General features: G+C 35.0%; 1 protein-coding gene across 1 annotated transcript in view; it reads left to right on the top strand.

Moving 5' to 3' along the window:
- The window catches only part of LOC129238434 (amyloid-beta-like protein), a 63,992-nt gene extending 55,585 nt beyond the window's left edge, over positions 1-8,407 (top strand). The window contains exon 11 of the mRNA XM_054873458.1: positions 1,188-8,407. Coding sequence (XP_054729433.1) covers positions 1,188-1,295 — 108 coding nt within the window. The 3' untranslated portion in view covers positions 1,296-8,407. The remainder of the gene's footprint in view (positions 1-1,187) is intronic.
- Positions 8,408-17,422: the final 9,015 nt, after the last annotated feature.

Raw genomic sequence — 17,422 nt, 5'->3', positions numbered from 1 at the left:
AAATTATGGAAAAATTGGCAACACCGATATTTTTGTATGTATTTTTCTAGTGAACTATTGAAATGTTTAAAAATTGGTAGAGATATGTACATATATCCTATCGAAATTGGTATTTGGACACCTGAACCTCATAAGTGATCATTGGCAATGATACTCCGACCAGGTTTTTGTTAAAACTAATCACTGAAAATTCTCTTAAATTTATTCTAGACAATTGTGCTTTCCAAATTTTTACTAGTATTTTTTCTCGCCAAAGATTGAAATTGCTTGTCTTTCAATGATAATTTGTTTAAATTTTCATTTTGTTTGAAAAAGTGAAAATTCCAATATATTTAACTTTTGAAACTAAAAATATAGTAACTTTTTCCTGACTTCTATTTCTCCCATTTTACTCCCTTCACTGAAAATGTGCTAAAATTTCCGTTTGGTTTGAAGTTTATAGTAATATTCAATGAAACTTGGTAAAATAACGAGCAGTTTCAGAAGCTTTCTAGGCCCACAACTTAATCTCTCACTAGCGTTTATTCTTGACTTATACTTTTTCACTTAATGATTTTACGGAGTAAGACATTTTTCAATGAGAAAACTGTATTTCTGGAAAAATATACCTTATTTCGAACCATACAATCACGTTTTCGACTTTAATACTATGCAATATTATGTGAAAACAGCTCAACCATTTCAAGCGAAAAGTTATCTAATACAAAATTTGTTGAATAACCGAAGTAAAATTTGGCAGCATAGGAACTTACTTTCGTTGTCAAAAAACGCTTCAAATTATATTTCAACTAAATAAAAGTAAGTAAATAATGGGCGCGTACACTTCTGTTAAGTGTTCGGCCGAGAGCAAATGTTTGGCATGAAACAGCAAAATGATAGAAAAGCCTTTTCTTATAGTGGGCGCCACTCGGCAGGCAATGGAACAAAAAATAGGAGGAGGAGCTCAATTGCTCACAGTAAATTGGAAAATTGGCAACACTTATTACAAAAATAAGATTTACTATGCTTTCGAAAGTAAAAAAAACTCCAATGGAGAAAATTGGCAATATTACATCTTATACCTTAAATTGAATTAAAGTTTAAATTGGTTTAAGTTTAAGAAATATATATATATATATACATATATGTAACACATTTCTTTTTAAACTCTAATCATTTCATTTATTAATATTATTTTAAATTTCTAGAACGCCAGCACACATCACCCCGTTGTACCGGAGGAGAAAATCGTGGCGAATATGCAAATCAATGGCTATGAAAATCCAACATACAAATATTTCGAGGTGAAGGAGTAAAAGAACCAAATAACAGAAAAATTGAATAATAAAATAAATTTGCAAATATTGTAAACGCACTCAGAAACTCAGAAATCCCACTAAAGGAAAAGTAAGCCCCGCCCTTCCCCTAAAAAGAAATAAATTAAATCCCCTATAAGAAGCCTGCTTTATCATACCACTTATACATACATGAAAAAATAACAAAAAACCAAAATTTAAATTGAATCATACTAAAACAAAAATAAAAACAACAACCACAAGCCCGTAAATTATACAAACCATATTTTCCACAAAAATACATAAAAATAAGTATAAGACAATTTAAAAATAAATAAATTTAAAGAAAATCGGAGCGCAGTTCCAACATTGTAGACAACAGACAGCAACAAAGGAGGTACTAATAACTGTAAAAAGAAAATAGTAAAAGAAAAAGCGATGAAAAAGAAAGGGGCCAATAAAAAGGATAACTAAAACTTTAAAAAGCGCAAATAAGTTCGGTCAAAGTTTTGAAAGAGAGAAGTGAAAAACTAATATTTAATATTTGAAAGTAAAAACGAGCTCAAAAATCTAGCGATTTCAGCTCGAAAATTATACTCAAAGACCAAAAACTCACTCAACCACTCACTCACACATGCATACATATATATGCAACCACATTCACTCACAAACTCACTCAATGGAAGATACTAAAAATAATTCAGAATTCTTACATAATCTACATTTGAAGAAAAAAAGTATGTTGTTCTTGTTTAGAAAGTATTAATTAAAAATTATGTGTAATGGTAATGAGTAACAAAAAAAAACATGAATTAAAATTTAAGTAAGAAAATCAAGAAAAAGCAAATTAATTTTAAGCAAAAGTGGAATACAAAATTTGCAAATAGAAAAAAGGCAAATGAAGATGTGCGAAAATTTTATTTAAGTAAATTGATAAATAACTATCAACAACAACCATAAAATCTAAAAGAAAAATAAAACAGATACAAGTTTTCTAATTATTGAGCGAAAATATCCAAAGCATAAGAAACGCATTTGCGTGGCTGAGAGGTGTTAAGTGCGCCAAAGAAACCAAAGTAAGAGAGAGCAGAGCATGTAAAATGAAAGCAAAGGAGAGCAAATCGGCAAAATGCTTAAGACAACCAAAGACCATTGCGAGCGAAATAATCAGAATAATTATACTGAGATGCTCAAAAACATTGCCAATAGAGCTGATTTAGAGAAAATGCACAACTGATCAACTTATCGAAAGAGATTTACAAAAAAAATTAAAGAACAGCAGCAGCTGAGTATAAGCATTTTTAAATGAGAGAGCAGAACGGTACTGCGGAAAGAAGTTGGAGGCTGTGCAAGCTGTAATTTGTAAAATTGTTTAGAAAACTGCGAGTGTTTCTAGAAAGCTCACTTGCTTAAGTAAAACCACAATTACAATGGGGTTTCAGTAATTTTAATTGCGCTCTTAGCGATCGTTTTGCAAGCAATGAGAATAACGGCAAACACACTAAAGCTTACGGAGGCAAATGTCGAGCTTGGAAACTGCCAACATCTAAGTGAGAAACACGCTTAGTAGTGGCGCTAGAGAGGCGGCTCATACTGAACAAAAGCTTTCTTCACATTTGTGTGTACTTAAAATGCGATTAAAAAGTGCAAAGGCTCTGCGCAGTTAAAATGGCGGTCTCTCTTTACCCACGCAAATGGAAATTTCCTCACATACACCCACATACACTCACACAAATACATTCGCAAATGGAGAAAACAAATTGTATTTTAAATAAAAATCAATAAATTAAATTAAGTAAGTGAAATTTTTTGTGAATGCGTATAAATCAATTTATGAAACATCAAAGATAGAGAATGCAAAAACTTAAAGAGCTCACCACGCCTATAAAGAAACAAACTTTCACTCACTCTACTCTTAACAAAATCGCCTGCTTTTCATTAATAATCCCCCATTAACGCTATAAACAAAAGGTTAGCATTAGCTGGTTAAGAATTCGATATATATGTATATATACATATACATACTTATATTCATTGGGAAAAAAAACTAAAAGAGAGAAGAGAGTAAAGTAAATAAAGCACATATGTATACAGACATAACTATATAAACGCCTGCTGCTATTCTTATACTCAAAACTCACAGACGGAAAGAGAGAAGAGGCACATACACATACTTACACACATAAATCCGTAAATCATACCGATATACAAACATGAAAACACACACACTCGCGCGTGCTTGACAGGTGAAATAATTCCGTGTAAGCTTAGAAAAGCTTTCACATGCAAATGATAAATGTAGTGAAAAGCGGATGTAGCAACTTTGAGTAGAGCTTTGCTGTGCTTTGAAGAGAAAAACGTCGCTTTCAGACCAGGCAAATCAATGAAATTGTGTCGGTGTAAGATGAGTGGAAAGTACGCTAGAGACAATAAATCATAGCGAGAGCTGAGCTTGGTGTTTTACAGTAACGCAAACCGCATTGCACGTTGAGCTCAAATGTCGAAAAGCTTTACGTTTCTTGGGTTTCTAACATGTAAGAAAAACTTACTTAGCGAACGAGGGCATGAGCAGCAGCTTAGCATGCACAAGAAAGCTCTTTAAACTCAAACTCAAAGCTACTTTTGCACGTTTTTGAGACCAACGAAAGAAAGCGTTAATGACTGAGCTGTCGAAAGCTCATTACAGTGGCAATGCTTTGATAAAGCTCACACGTGGCGCTCACTACAAGCCAGTGTAGAAAGTTAAGAAAAAATGCGCAAAAGCGCAGCTACGCAACATGCAACACATACTTACAAGTACTTGGAAAAAACAATTAATTTCCTATTCGTAAAAAATCGTTCATATCAATTTTCATATTTATATTTATTATTAAGCAATAGTTTTTAGCATTTAGTATATTTAATTTAGTGTTTTAATTATATAATTTAATTACTTGACAAATACAATTTTGAACATTTGTGCAAATTCAATCAGACACAAAAATCAACACTCGAAACAAAAGGAGTGGAAATGTAATGAGCGGAAAAGAATAGCAACAAAAGTAGTTTTACTAAGTGTTTCAATTTGTTTACGTGCATACTTACATATATATATATATATATATATATATTTATTGAATTACATAAACACATACATACACACATGTGTTGTATGTTGTTTACTTATGCACTTGGCTTTAGTTGCTGCTAAACAATACAGTTACTTAGATGATGTGCAGTATTTGTTATTCGATAAGTTAATTTTTTTCTATTAACGTATTTATATGTAAATGTATGTAAAACTAACAAAAACGAAAAATTGCCAAGCTGAGTTGAAGGAGTTTACATACAAATATGAACAAAACACACTTGATTACCCGCGGAAGGGCAGTTTTTGGTACGAACGATAATATTCAGGAAATTTTTAAAATTCAACAAAAGAACTTCGCTGCACTTTTCCAGAATTGAGATAAAAATTTAGAAAATTAAAAATGAACTGGTTGAGAATTACAAATGCATAACAACTGCATACAACAAACATATATACATATATATAGGATCCTCCAACTTCTAGTTGGAGCATAGGGCGTGGACAACTCCTCTTCGAAGTCGAGGTTGGGCAAGAGCTCTATGTTCATTCCAAGCCATTTTGAACGACCTCATCTCCGCCTCCCTTGAACGGCATCAGGTGGTTTCTGGGCTGGCTACATTTCGTACTGTCTCTTGAAAGGTGTTCCATCGCAGCGCCTGTTTGGCGATTTTGTTGTCACTCTTCCTCAGGCTGTAGCCGATCCATTGCCATTTCCTTCTGCGTATTTCAGTCGCCACATCGAATTGGTTAGCATTCCTCAGTAATTCGGTATTAGAAATAGTTTGAGGCCAGAAAATTCGCATTATGCAGCGTAAGCAGCGATTAATGAACGCCTTGTGATCATTCCGGCGACCTTCCACGTCGTACAGCCGCATAGCAGGACGGACATGAAAATTCGCAAGAATCTTTAGCGCTAACAAAAACCTTTTGTACAAAGCTCAATATTCCCTTCCGGACATGATTATTTTCTCCGCTTTCTAAGCTCACAATAAAATTGGCAACAAGATTATAGAAAATTGGCAACAAGATTATAGAACTTCGTAAACGAATCGTTAAAGTCCTGACTTGATTCTCACTCTTGACAGGAAACACCAAATAGCGGTGCCGGTTCCCCTCGGCAGGCAATGGCAAGCTTTCGAGTATGTTACAGCCATGAAAGATTTTCATACAAACCATTCAACCACTCGGAGGCGGCATAAAGCTGGGAATGTCTTCATTTGTGAAGCAGCCACATCAAGGCGCACGCCACAAAGAGGCCAAATACCCAATAAAAGATCTAAACATACAAATGACCTCCATATTTAATTTTTAGGATTATTATTACTTATTTTTGCTCTTTGAAAAAAATATAATTTTTCTACTTTTTTTCTTCTGGAAAAATAAGAGTCTGCCAGTTTTTTTACCAAAAACGGTTGTGGCACTGACATAAACAAATTTTCTGGAGATTACGGCTGCGATAAAAGAGTAGAGTCCACAGTCCTAGCTTCCTTCGACAATCGATTCTACATTACCCGCACGAAATGGATTTAAATCCGGCCCAAGATTATCATCTCCTCAAGCCGCTTCTTCCGGTTTTTCAGCAATATTAGTCTAAAGAGCGAACTTCAGTATTATTCCTACTTTCTAAAATTACCCAGATATAAATACTTGGCAATGAATGCGAAAGAAAGCCATGACTGTTGAGAGAAGGTAGCTCGAACTTTGGATAGACGCACTCTCAATTTTTCGCGCCCCAACCGCATAAGGAAGCATTCGTTCGTTCATTCGAATAGCCACAATTCTCAACCGTTTTTATGCTGTTTTTTTCTATAAGTGGAGTGCCACTTGAAATAATTAATTGAAATAATTGAATATCTGACGAAATAAAATTCGTTAGCAAAATTTGTCTAAAAAATGTTCACCTCTAAAAACAAGCAAACAGAAACACACAAAAAGACTCAGCAAAGAAGAAAACAAAACCAAAAATTATCAAACAAATAAACCTAAACACATATTGCGTATAAATTATTTATAAACAACTATACCTACAAAAACAACTACAAATTCTTAACAAACGCAAATTTAAAAGCAACTCTAAGCAAAAGTTTGCGAAATAGAGTAAGGAAAAATGCTAAGCAAACCAAAAACCTAGTCAAAGCTTAAATATTTTTATGTTTATTTATTATAGAGCAAACAAAACACATACATGCATATATATATCTATATATATATATATGAAATACATATATGAAAAATAGAAATAATAGTAAACAAATCAATAATACTAACAACAACCGCAACAATTGATATTTACACTTACAATTAGCGAAGATAAAAGCGTAAAAATAAATTTTAAAAATTTATAAAAAAATTAGCATACAACCAGATGGAGAAAATGGAGAAATTGTAAGCAAAAACCCCGTCCTGCGTGAATTAAAAAAAATAAAAAATAAATAACAACTACATATAAAAAAAGCAAATAAAGTTAAAGTAAAAAATTAAATGCAAATAAATGAGAAAGACACAAATCAAACAAATGCCGAAACAAAACAAAAATATCAGCAATTAAATTTACAAAGCATGAAATGTTGCGAAAGACAAACAAAAAAAAACAAAAATTAAGATGTATTTAAAAATAAAATAAAAAACTCGCAACTTTTCTCGACGTTCACTCTCCCCCTAAAACCACTTTGATTTGTAATAAATGCTAAAATTATATATACAAAATACTTAATTTAATATTTTCACATAGAAAATAAAAAAAACCTCTACCACTACTTATTTATTTTTATTTTTTTTAAGATTTTTTGTTTTTCATTTAATTAATGCGCATAAAAACCATTAATAGCAGCAAAAAAACGCATTCATTATATACTGAATTATTGTATTATTGCATTAAGAAATTAAGAACAAAAAATTATAAATAAATTAAATTACAAAAAAAACCAAAAAAAGAAAAAAAAAACAAATATTATATATATGTGAATGTACTCAATGACAATTGTAATTGCAACAATAATTGTACGCTAATATTATTATATTAAAAAAGCAAACAAAAACAAAACCACAGTAACACAACAACAATACTAACAACAATAGATAATACCCAGCACCCAAGAAAAATAAATACAGGAAAAAACAGGAAACGCCACAAACACTTTATTTGTAGTCAACTGGCAACACTTTTTTGCTAAGACTTCAGTAAGAAAATATTAAACAATACACAAAAAAAAGCAAAAAAACAAAAACAATTACCAAACACACAGGCAACACTGTAGGGGTGGTTAGCCGGTCATGCCGTTGCCAAATGCAACGCTGTAAGCTACACGGCACACAACCTCAGCTGGCGAAAATGTCAAAAACTCCTACAGATTCAAATGCATTTGAAAATACACTGAAAAAATGTGTTTTTTTCATCTATGAAAGTCCATATTTTCGAGTATAGAAAGCTCCACTTAGGAATTGTCGTCAGACTTTAGCAAAACCCAAACCGCAATCAATACAAATTAACTTTGTACTTGTGCATGTATTTTTGTGTAGCAATGCCAGATGATTGTAACTGTAAAATTTTTCAACCTCCCCTCAAAGAAAAATAATAAGAAACGCAAACGCAAATTTGTAATTTAAAATAAAAACAAAGAGCAAATACTATAAGTTGATGTTTCGCGTATTAAAAAAATTGTCGTCGAACAGAGCGCGCCACATACATTCAAAAGAAAATAAAATAATGAGAAAAGGAAAACAAAGTATTTAAATGAGAAATCTGTAAGTGGTAAAATGTCAGTGGCAAAATGTATGAAAATATGGTAATTTAAATTCAGTGTAAACAATAATAAAAACAAAATAGCGAAAACAACATGAAAACCAATACTTAGACACACACACCTACAGGTACATACACACACTCCCACACAGAATCAGTATAAGCAAAAGGAGCACAGTAGTGCTGCAGAGGAGAGCAACAACAAAAGTAAACCAAAAAAAGTAAAACAAAGTAACATACAACAAATTTTTTCTTTCGAATTTTTTGTGTTCTTTTTTCGAAATATTTTGCATAAATAATAAAATAAAAAACAAAAAACAACGTGAAATTGTTTTCATTTAAAAAACATTAGACAGAAACTTAAATACAATGGGTGAGTAAAGAACTAAGGCCGCCAACGTGGGTGCATTGCTTGATGTGCTTCCGTCATTCGCAGAGCCCCAGGCTCAATGCCCACTGTATACATGAAACATCGAATCATTTTTAAATAAAATTAATAAAAAAAATTGTGCATATCAAAAATCAAAGCAGAAGCACGACCAAAGCCCTACAGTCCCTTGTTGTAGGTAGTTGTAATCGAGTGGCTGGTGAAAGCCCACAGATTCTTATGAATAAATGAAAGCCGTTTCCTCGTTCACCTTTCCCCGTTTTTTATTGACATTGGATTAAGCGGAAAAAATGGAATCGATTTTCCAGTACTCTAAGTAAAAACACAAACTCATACAGAAGTTCAAGTAAACTCTACGACTTTGGCATCAGCGAAGCAACGAAAACTAACACACTCACAGAGTAAGGAATTAAGAGTGAATAGAAAAGCCTAGAAAGGGTGTTGAAATATTACCTAAACAGTTAATAGTTAGTTCATAAACAGGTAATAGTCAGTTAATAGATAAGTTGTGTGCACGTTTTGAATGTGAAAGCTGCCGAAAGTTACAGAAAAGTTCAAGAATTTGTGAAAGCTTCCTTTCACCAATGAAAGCTTTCAAAGTTCTTGATATTTTAATAGATTTAACTAGTCAAAATCTTATAGACATTTTTTTTATATAAAGCCATTAAAAAAGCTGTGCTTAAATATTCATAAAGTAGCCTCTCCCTTTTGCTTTGCCCCTCTTTGGGACAAGCAGGTTCTCCTGTACTGCATCGTCATATCATCAGATTGTTGCCTCTACCAAGGGAGTTGACTTAGGGAGTTGTTTTTAACTTTGTTCACGTGCGTTATTCCTGTTGCCCAGGAAGCATTTTCATTTCCGGCACGTGCATCTTCTAGTTGTGCTTAGCTTGCGTTGTCCAACATTCCGACCCGTACAGAAGTACTGGTCTCCCGCAGGTTTTGTGCTCCTTTTCCTTAATCATTAATGTCCGTTTTCTGTCACATAAGACGCCCAGGCTGCGCCACTTTAACCACTCCGTATTAACTCTGCATATCACATCTTCATCTATGTTTCCTTTTTCGCTCAGGATCGATCCTAGATACTTGAAACTTGTTGTTGCTCTTATTGGCTGCCCATCAATACAGGGGACCTCTCATTGGTCTGTTTTCACTTCGCCAAACGGTAGGTGCAGGATTTCTTTGTTTGTTTGTCAATATTTAATTCTAATTGTTCAGTCTTCTCTCCATGTAAGCGAGGTCCTCATTAATTAAGATATCATGTGTCATCCGCGTAAAGGATATTCCATTGGTGGTTTGTCTTGAACTTTAGCTGTCAGATTTTTCCATTTCATAGGAATCATAACTGCAATAATGCTTTCAAACATTTGGCTAAATCACTCAGCTGTGGGAAACCCAATTATAATTTTATAAATATTGCCTAACGTAAAGATTTATTAGCTAAAAGGATGATGATTAGTATATAAAGTGTTTCAGCTGAAGGCTGTGAGTATGTCTTATATACATTTTATTGTTATCTTACCTCTTCTTGTCCGAGCTTCTCCTCCTATTTGTGGTGTTCGTCTTAATATTTTCCACAAATCGAGCAGATGGTTTTATAGGAGGAGCCTTATGTAATAGAGGTTCATGTGGGGGCTTTCATGTTGAATAACTTGTGCCTACTGCGAGACTAGCGTGAAAAGTTTTATAGGTTAAATACCATTTTTACAGAATATTTTGATTGATTTCAGAAAACAAATAACTGTCGACCTTATCCGCTTAATTTGGTACTGAAAGCTCTTCCTGTTCCATTAACACACTTAGTCAGCCATATTTAAAATCGAAAAGCCCACTTTTACTTAAGTACATTTTTTTAGCTTAAAAGTGGCTCAGTTTTGTTCAAATCGCCCTACTTAAGTTCCCCTTAGCAGACTAACCACTTAGTGCAATCAAAATACTTGCACTTCATAAATCAAAATCCAAAGCAAATCTATGTAACGGTTATCGCGCACATTTTGAAGAATTCTACACTAAAGACACACGCACTTCAGCAACAACTCAACAATGAGTGGCTAACACAAGTAAATTGACATAGATTTTGATTTATGATGGGCCCGGAATATGAGTAAACAATAAATAAGTTGTGTTTCTTGGCATTACATAAAAGGAGAAATAGGGGGAAAGAGAGATATGTAGAAATATTATATGAGCACTGGGGAAAGCATGAATGATGGCTTCGGGAGGAAAGGCAAATCTATAAGATAAGGAAGCTAAAAATAGATATAAATATAATATTAATATTCACATAGGAAATCATATGAAGTTTTTATTTTTCCACTTTAAAAATATAGGCACATTCGGAAATGTTATAAACAAAATTTAAATTTCGGAATCTGAATATAAAGTCTTTATCTGCTTAGGAATTTTTAGGATTTAAAACTCTTATACTGCGGTTTTCGTTCAAGGCCTTTCCAAAGAAACGTTTTTGCCGCCAATAAAATGAAAAATATCCAATAATATCTTTAAAAACCACCAACAAATAAAATATTTATAGATAATGACACAGAACGGCAAAATGCACTTGACTTAACAAACAAACTGGCTTGATTTTTCATTTCCAATTTTTTTGCACCATTTATAACAGCCAATACAAAGGTAGATATGGAAAAGTGCATTATGGTTATTCACGATGCATGGCAAGGTAGAAAAAATATGTTTCGTTCTGGTTCGTTATGAGGAAATTGCAAATAAGCGCAAGTCAAGAAAATAAAAAAAAATTATAAAAAATAAAAAAGGGGGTAAATGACTTAGGGAGTGAATAGAAATTCGACAATAGGCAGTGGCAATGGTGTAGGTGGTAATACAATAAATGAATATAAAGATGCAATAGTTACACTATTGGTGTTGTAATAATTTAGTGTGAATGTAAGTTAAAGTATTTAGTTAGGGTGACTTGGTACTAATGAATCTTTAGGCTCATTTGACCGAATTTTTTAAAACACATTTTTGTGTTTTTTATACGTTTAGAAAACTTAGCGCTTCCGCAATTTTGTGTCAAAATTTCAAGCAAATCAGATGAAAACTTAAAGGGTTATAGATGTTTAACTGTAAGAAATTAGGCAGGGCAACTCGGTATTTGTGAGGCTTAGGACTCATCTGAGCAACTTTTTTCAAAAACCGATTTTTGTGCTTTTTTCATATTTAAAAACCTTAACGCTTCCGTAATTTTGGGTCAAAATTTGAAACAAATCAGAGGAAAACTGATATGTATTACCGATTAATTACCAAGGAATAATTTCTAAGTTAAACTCATTTTAGTTGAAATATACCCGCAGCCTTTATTTGCCGCCTCGCTTATTTCCAATTCGCCAGCGTTTGTGAATCCCTTGCATTGCACCTGCGTACCCTTTACTCATTGCTTTTATTGTCTGTGCCTTTGTTGTTCGTTTTGCGAGCATATCGTGGGCAACGCGTAATTGCAATCAGTTTACAAGCCTACAAGCCAACAAGCGCTGACACAAATCAAACTGACATAACTCAACATTTCTGCGAAACAACAACCAAACATTGGCTTCAGTGCTTCAGCAGTTTGGAGAATTCTACGTCTCGTCTGCCTCTTGTTCGTTACTTCTGAAGTGGCCACTCGAGTGTCGATTTAATAATATGTTATGTGATTTTGGTGCTGCCACTTAAGGTAGCGTAAGTCAGCGTAAGGCAAATTCCTATCGAAACGGCGACATAATCTAACTAGTCATTATTTTTAATTTATTTTATTTTATGCTGAGATTTAAAGATTAGAAATGTACAATTTATGAACTACTGCGGCTTTTTGCAAATGTCTTTCATTCGCAATGTACAATATGTCTAACACTTTGGTAAGATAATGGGAAATGGGAAATTCCGTACAAAATCTAGGTAGTGAACTTTTCGATATAAGTTTGATATCACTGTTTTTCCAGTAAATTTAGTTTGTAATCCCATTCCAATTAAAAGAGTAGAAAGGAAGGAAAATTGCACACCAACTAATTGCTCATATTCTAAGAAGGAGGGCGAGGATATTTGAAATTCAACTAGGATGTGGATGGCATTTAAAGCTGATTACTTTATGAGCAAAACGGTGCCAATGACTTCGTTTGAGCTGAGTAGACAAGTCAAAAGTAAAAGTAAAATTTTTACTGGGCTGAATCTTAAAAATCAATGCTCAGTCGTTCTCTTAATACTTCCATAGAAATATTAAGCAATCGGCCAGCAAGAAGAATGAAAGACTTACAGGTTTGGCCATCCGAAGCAAAATTATGAGAGTAACTTCGGTTGTCACATCATTGGAGTGGTTGAGTTTTAGAAACCAGATGGAACCGTTATAAGTCAAAATGTATTGGAGGTTGAATTAGTTTTAAAGGTGACACACAGATGGCGCTATTTATCACTTTATCGCGTTGGCAATACTAAATATATAAACATGACAAAGCCTCATCCCTAGGCTTTGTTTATCAGTATCTGTCATTTCGCTGAAGTATAAACAACGCAGTGTTTTCGTGCTCCGAGTATGTCAACTTTCGTGCCGTCGAAACGCAATTTGCGGGAAGCTTTGCTTTTCTGCTTCAATTTGAAAAAAAATACAGCCCAAGCCCGTGAATTGCTGCAGGAGGCCTACCCAGACCATACTCCGTCGATTTCAACATGTGAGTACTGGTTTCGACGATTCAAAAGTGGTGATTTTCACACCGAAGACAAGGAGCGTCTTGGCCAGCCCAAAAAGTTCGAGGACGCGGAATTGGGGGAATTGGTAAACGAGGACTCGTGCCAAACCCAAGAAGAGCTTGCTGAATCATTGGGCGTTGATAAATCAACCGTTTGCAAGCGTCTAAAAGCGATGGGAATGATCCAAAAGCAAGGACATTGGGTCCCGTACGAGTTGAAGCTGCGCGACGTCGAACGGCGATTTTTTACGTGCGAATTGCTGATCGAGCGACAAAATCGGAAGGGTTTTTTGCATCGGGTGGTGACTGGCGACGAAAAATGGATCCACTACGATAACCCAAAACGCAAAAAATCATGGGGTTTGCCCGGCCACGCATCAACGTCGACGCCCAAGTAGAATATTCACGGCAAGAAAATCATGCTCTGCATTTGGTGGGATCAGGTCGGCGTCGTTTTTTTGAGCTGCTCCAACCAGGCGAAACAATCACGGGGGATCGTTACCGACTGCAATTGATGCGTTTAAGCCGGGCATTGAAAGAAAAACGGCCGGAAACGGTAAAAAGGCACGACAAGGTTATTTTGCAACATGACAACGCTCGGCCGCATGTTGCTCAACCTGTGAAAAAATACCTTGGAACGCTTGGCTGGGAAGTGTTACCCCACCCGCCGTATAGTCCAGACATAGCTCCCTCCGATTATCATTTGTTCCGGCATACGAGTCTCGATTTGGCGGACCAGCGGTTCTCCTCGTACGAGGCTACCAAAATATGGGTTGAGTCATGGATAGCCAAGCAGCGGCCAGAATTTTGGAGAAACGGCATCCGGAAATTGCCCGAAAGATGGGCGAAAGTTGTAGCTAGCGATGGCCAATACTTTGAATAAAATATTTTGTACCGTTTTTTCACAATAAAGCCCCAAATCTTCGAAAAGAAAACCTTTAAAACTAATTCAACCTCCCAATAATCAAATTGAGCAGTGCTCAGTTCCAAAAATACGCAAAATAAAAATAGAAGCACTACAAAATGGTTTTCAATGATAATAAATGCCACAGCATCGAGCGAAGTGAGCCTAGGAAATGGTAGAGACGTTCAACTGAGTAGTACGGTCCCAAACGGACTATTCTCCAAATTTTGCCGCATCTTTTTCCTTCTCCACTTTTTCCCCTCGATGAGGCGAGCACTAGTAAAACTAAGCTTTGTTTCTCGCGAAAGTGTTACTAATTTAAATCAAAAACGAAATTCTGGTAAAGAAGGATTTGTCGAAGAGTTTTCGAGAGGAACAAAGTCAGCTTTCGCGTTTTAACTAGGTGACATTTTACCTGGGGAGACTTTTGCTTAGTTTTAAATGCGCATAATCTATCGAGTACGCTCTTATTAGCGGGCAACTTAAATTTTGGGTCATTCGAACTAGAATGGGGAGTTTGTAGTCTTAGTACCATTTGTTGCGTAATTGTGACAAAAATAAAATATAAATTACTGCTGAAACATGGAACGTTTTGCCTTGTTTTGAAGCTTGCATATCTCTCTTTGTCTATCTTCGTCTCTATCTCTATCTCTTTTTCCATCCCTATATCTATCTTTATATCTATCTCGATCTCTACGCCTATCTTCATCTCTATCACTACTTCTATCTCTATCTTTACCTCTTCCTCTATACCCATCCGCGTATATAGGTGTCATATATTTTACTACCTCTACAAGCTCTGGCCTAATTGGCGGCCATTTGTCTGCACCTACAGCTCGTCTAGAGCAACAGCAAATAAAAATATTTGAGCTACCAAAAAACTAAATTGCACTGGTAAGAAAGGGGGTCCCCACAGTCAAGTGGTGGTGGGCAAAGTAAGTGCTGTTGAAAGTAAGAACTTTTAATTGGATAAGATTGAAAGCGAAGGCAATAAACAACAGCAAAGTATAATTTTAATACATCCAAAATGTTAAGAGCGCACGATAAGCTACAAAATAGAAGCGAAAACGCAAGCAGCTCCAAAATAACTTGGACGACCCAAAACAGTAGCCAAAACAAGCATTTATCAAATATCAAAAGCTGGATATACAGTGTAAAATTATTTTATCACGTCCCGTAGTGCAGTTGATCAGCAAATACATAGATCGAACTGCATGTAATAAAGTAAATAATAATATTAGTAATGTAAAGCAAGTAAGGGGACGAAGGGGCTGAAAATAAATGTACATTTCTTTCATTCTTTTTGGGGCAGCCCATTTGGGGTTGCACAGAAGTCATCAAAGGTTAGATAGCTACTGTGCAGCACATACGCATCTGCATACATTAAAACACACGGGCGCATGCATGGATGTGGGTATTTGCCTTGGCATGTATGTATGTGCCTGTACTGCTATAGATGAATCGAAAAACCCAAATTCAGCAGCGGAAAAACAATTTTACAAAATCTGATAAACTCCAACACCGACATGCACTGAAGCAACGTCATTATACAATATCAAATTCAATATATTCCGTTGTCGTCACTCGTCGATTTCGTCGCGTTCGATCGGCGTTCAATCAGATGTCAACCAGCGAGTTGTGGTCAAGTGATAAGCGCAACGTCAGTTTTGTTGCTTTCCAGCTTATCACACGCATTGCCAGCATTATGGGTACACACACATACGAGTATGCACGCTGTGATAATGTAGGCAGAGGAATGTGAGCCAGTAGAAAATCATGCCACAGAGCGTAACATTGAAGTACTTGATTTCCTTGTGGCGAAAATCTGCTAGACGAACTCGATTCAAAATTCTGCTTGCTAAAATTCTGTATTGTAAAATTCTCTATTGAAAAATTATGTATTTCAGTATTTCAATATTATTAAAAAATTTGAATTTCATATAAATTCATAAATTTTTACCCAGAATTTTAATTTGCATTATCTCGCCACTTCAGAATTGTGAAAATACAGAATTCTGACCCTAAGGAATTTATGTTGTGGGGAATTTATTTAATTTTTCATTTAACATTTTTTTCCGAAAAGCATATTGGGGCTTATTATTAGCAACATTCGATCTTCCACTGCAGTCGAAAGTGCTGATCGGACGAATTTTCATTTGGTATTATGGTGCTCATTCGCTGAAGAATAAGACTATTGTGAATTTCGATCGATCGACGCATTTACAATAGATAATTTTTTCTCAGCTGATACAGCAAATCAAAATAAAAGAAAAAGCGATTGTGTTGAAATTCTTTGTTAACAACATTTTTAAATGTTAAAAAAAGTATTTTTTGTGAAAATGAGTACAACGGTTCGACGATTCATCTCAATGCGAATAATGTAAATTTTGGGTTTGTGATCATACAATGAAAATAACTTATATAAATGCGAAAACTCCAGGAGATACTCATGATTCTATGGCTTTCAACATGTCGCCATTGAAAGCGCATTTAGAGGAGCAACATCTCAATGGCCATCACAATACTTGGCTCCTCGGTATATAATAAACACCAATTGAAATTCCGTTTTTAATCATTTTTGTCTGTCTCAGGTGATGCTGGAAGGGTCTCCACAAAGGACATACAACAAACAACATGCTAAAGCGAGAAGTATCATTGAGAGAACAATTGGAGTCTTGAAAAACCAATTTCGATGTTTGTTACAGGCAAGAGCTCTCCACTATTCTGCAAAAAAAGCAACACAAATTATTGAACTTTGGTGCAAATCCCTTTTGCGAATAGTGGATTCTCTTCCATTAATGCAACCAGCCTTTCCAATGGCTCTTTGGTACTCACGACTTTCGACCTGCATAAAATTAACAAAATTAGTATATGTTTATTATTTGGTTACTATAAAACGATAAATAATCGCAAACAACCTACATTTTAATTAACTTTGCCACAATACGCTCTACAATTGAAAGCAAAAATGCATTCGACTCTAAATTCGGTATACAACGAAAATTTCGACAGGGCTGCACCGCTCATAATACTAAATTGACATTCGATTTTCGATCTTCAACATCCAGCGAATATCGAAGATCGAATCCAACCATAATAGGGGCCATTATAATGTAGAATTTAGGACCGCCTTGCATTAGTTCATTTATTGTAGCTGAGGTCCGGTATGTTGAAGTCCAATTAGGTGGTATGTGGACCAGGGCTACGACATAACAATGAACCAAGAACAACATAATGAACCATTCATACTAAGTGAACATGAGAACCTCCAATAGGTTAGCCTTTTGCTAAGCGTCTCACATCTTCCAACTGGGTATCTTGCCTCCACACACAATCACACATACCCACAAACAAACTGATAACAC

The sequence above is a fragment of the Anastrepha obliqua genome, chromosome 2 (genome assembly GCF_027943255.1).
Source record: "Anastrepha obliqua isolate idAnaObli1 chromosome 2, idAnaObli1_1.0, whole genome shotgun sequence".
In the NCBI taxonomy this organism is placed as follows: domain Eukaryota; kingdom Metazoa; phylum Arthropoda; class Insecta; order Diptera; family Tephritidae; genus Anastrepha; species Anastrepha obliqua.
The sequence above is the reverse complement of the archived record's forward strand: the minus strand, read 5'-3'. Positions and strand labels throughout refer to the sequence as shown.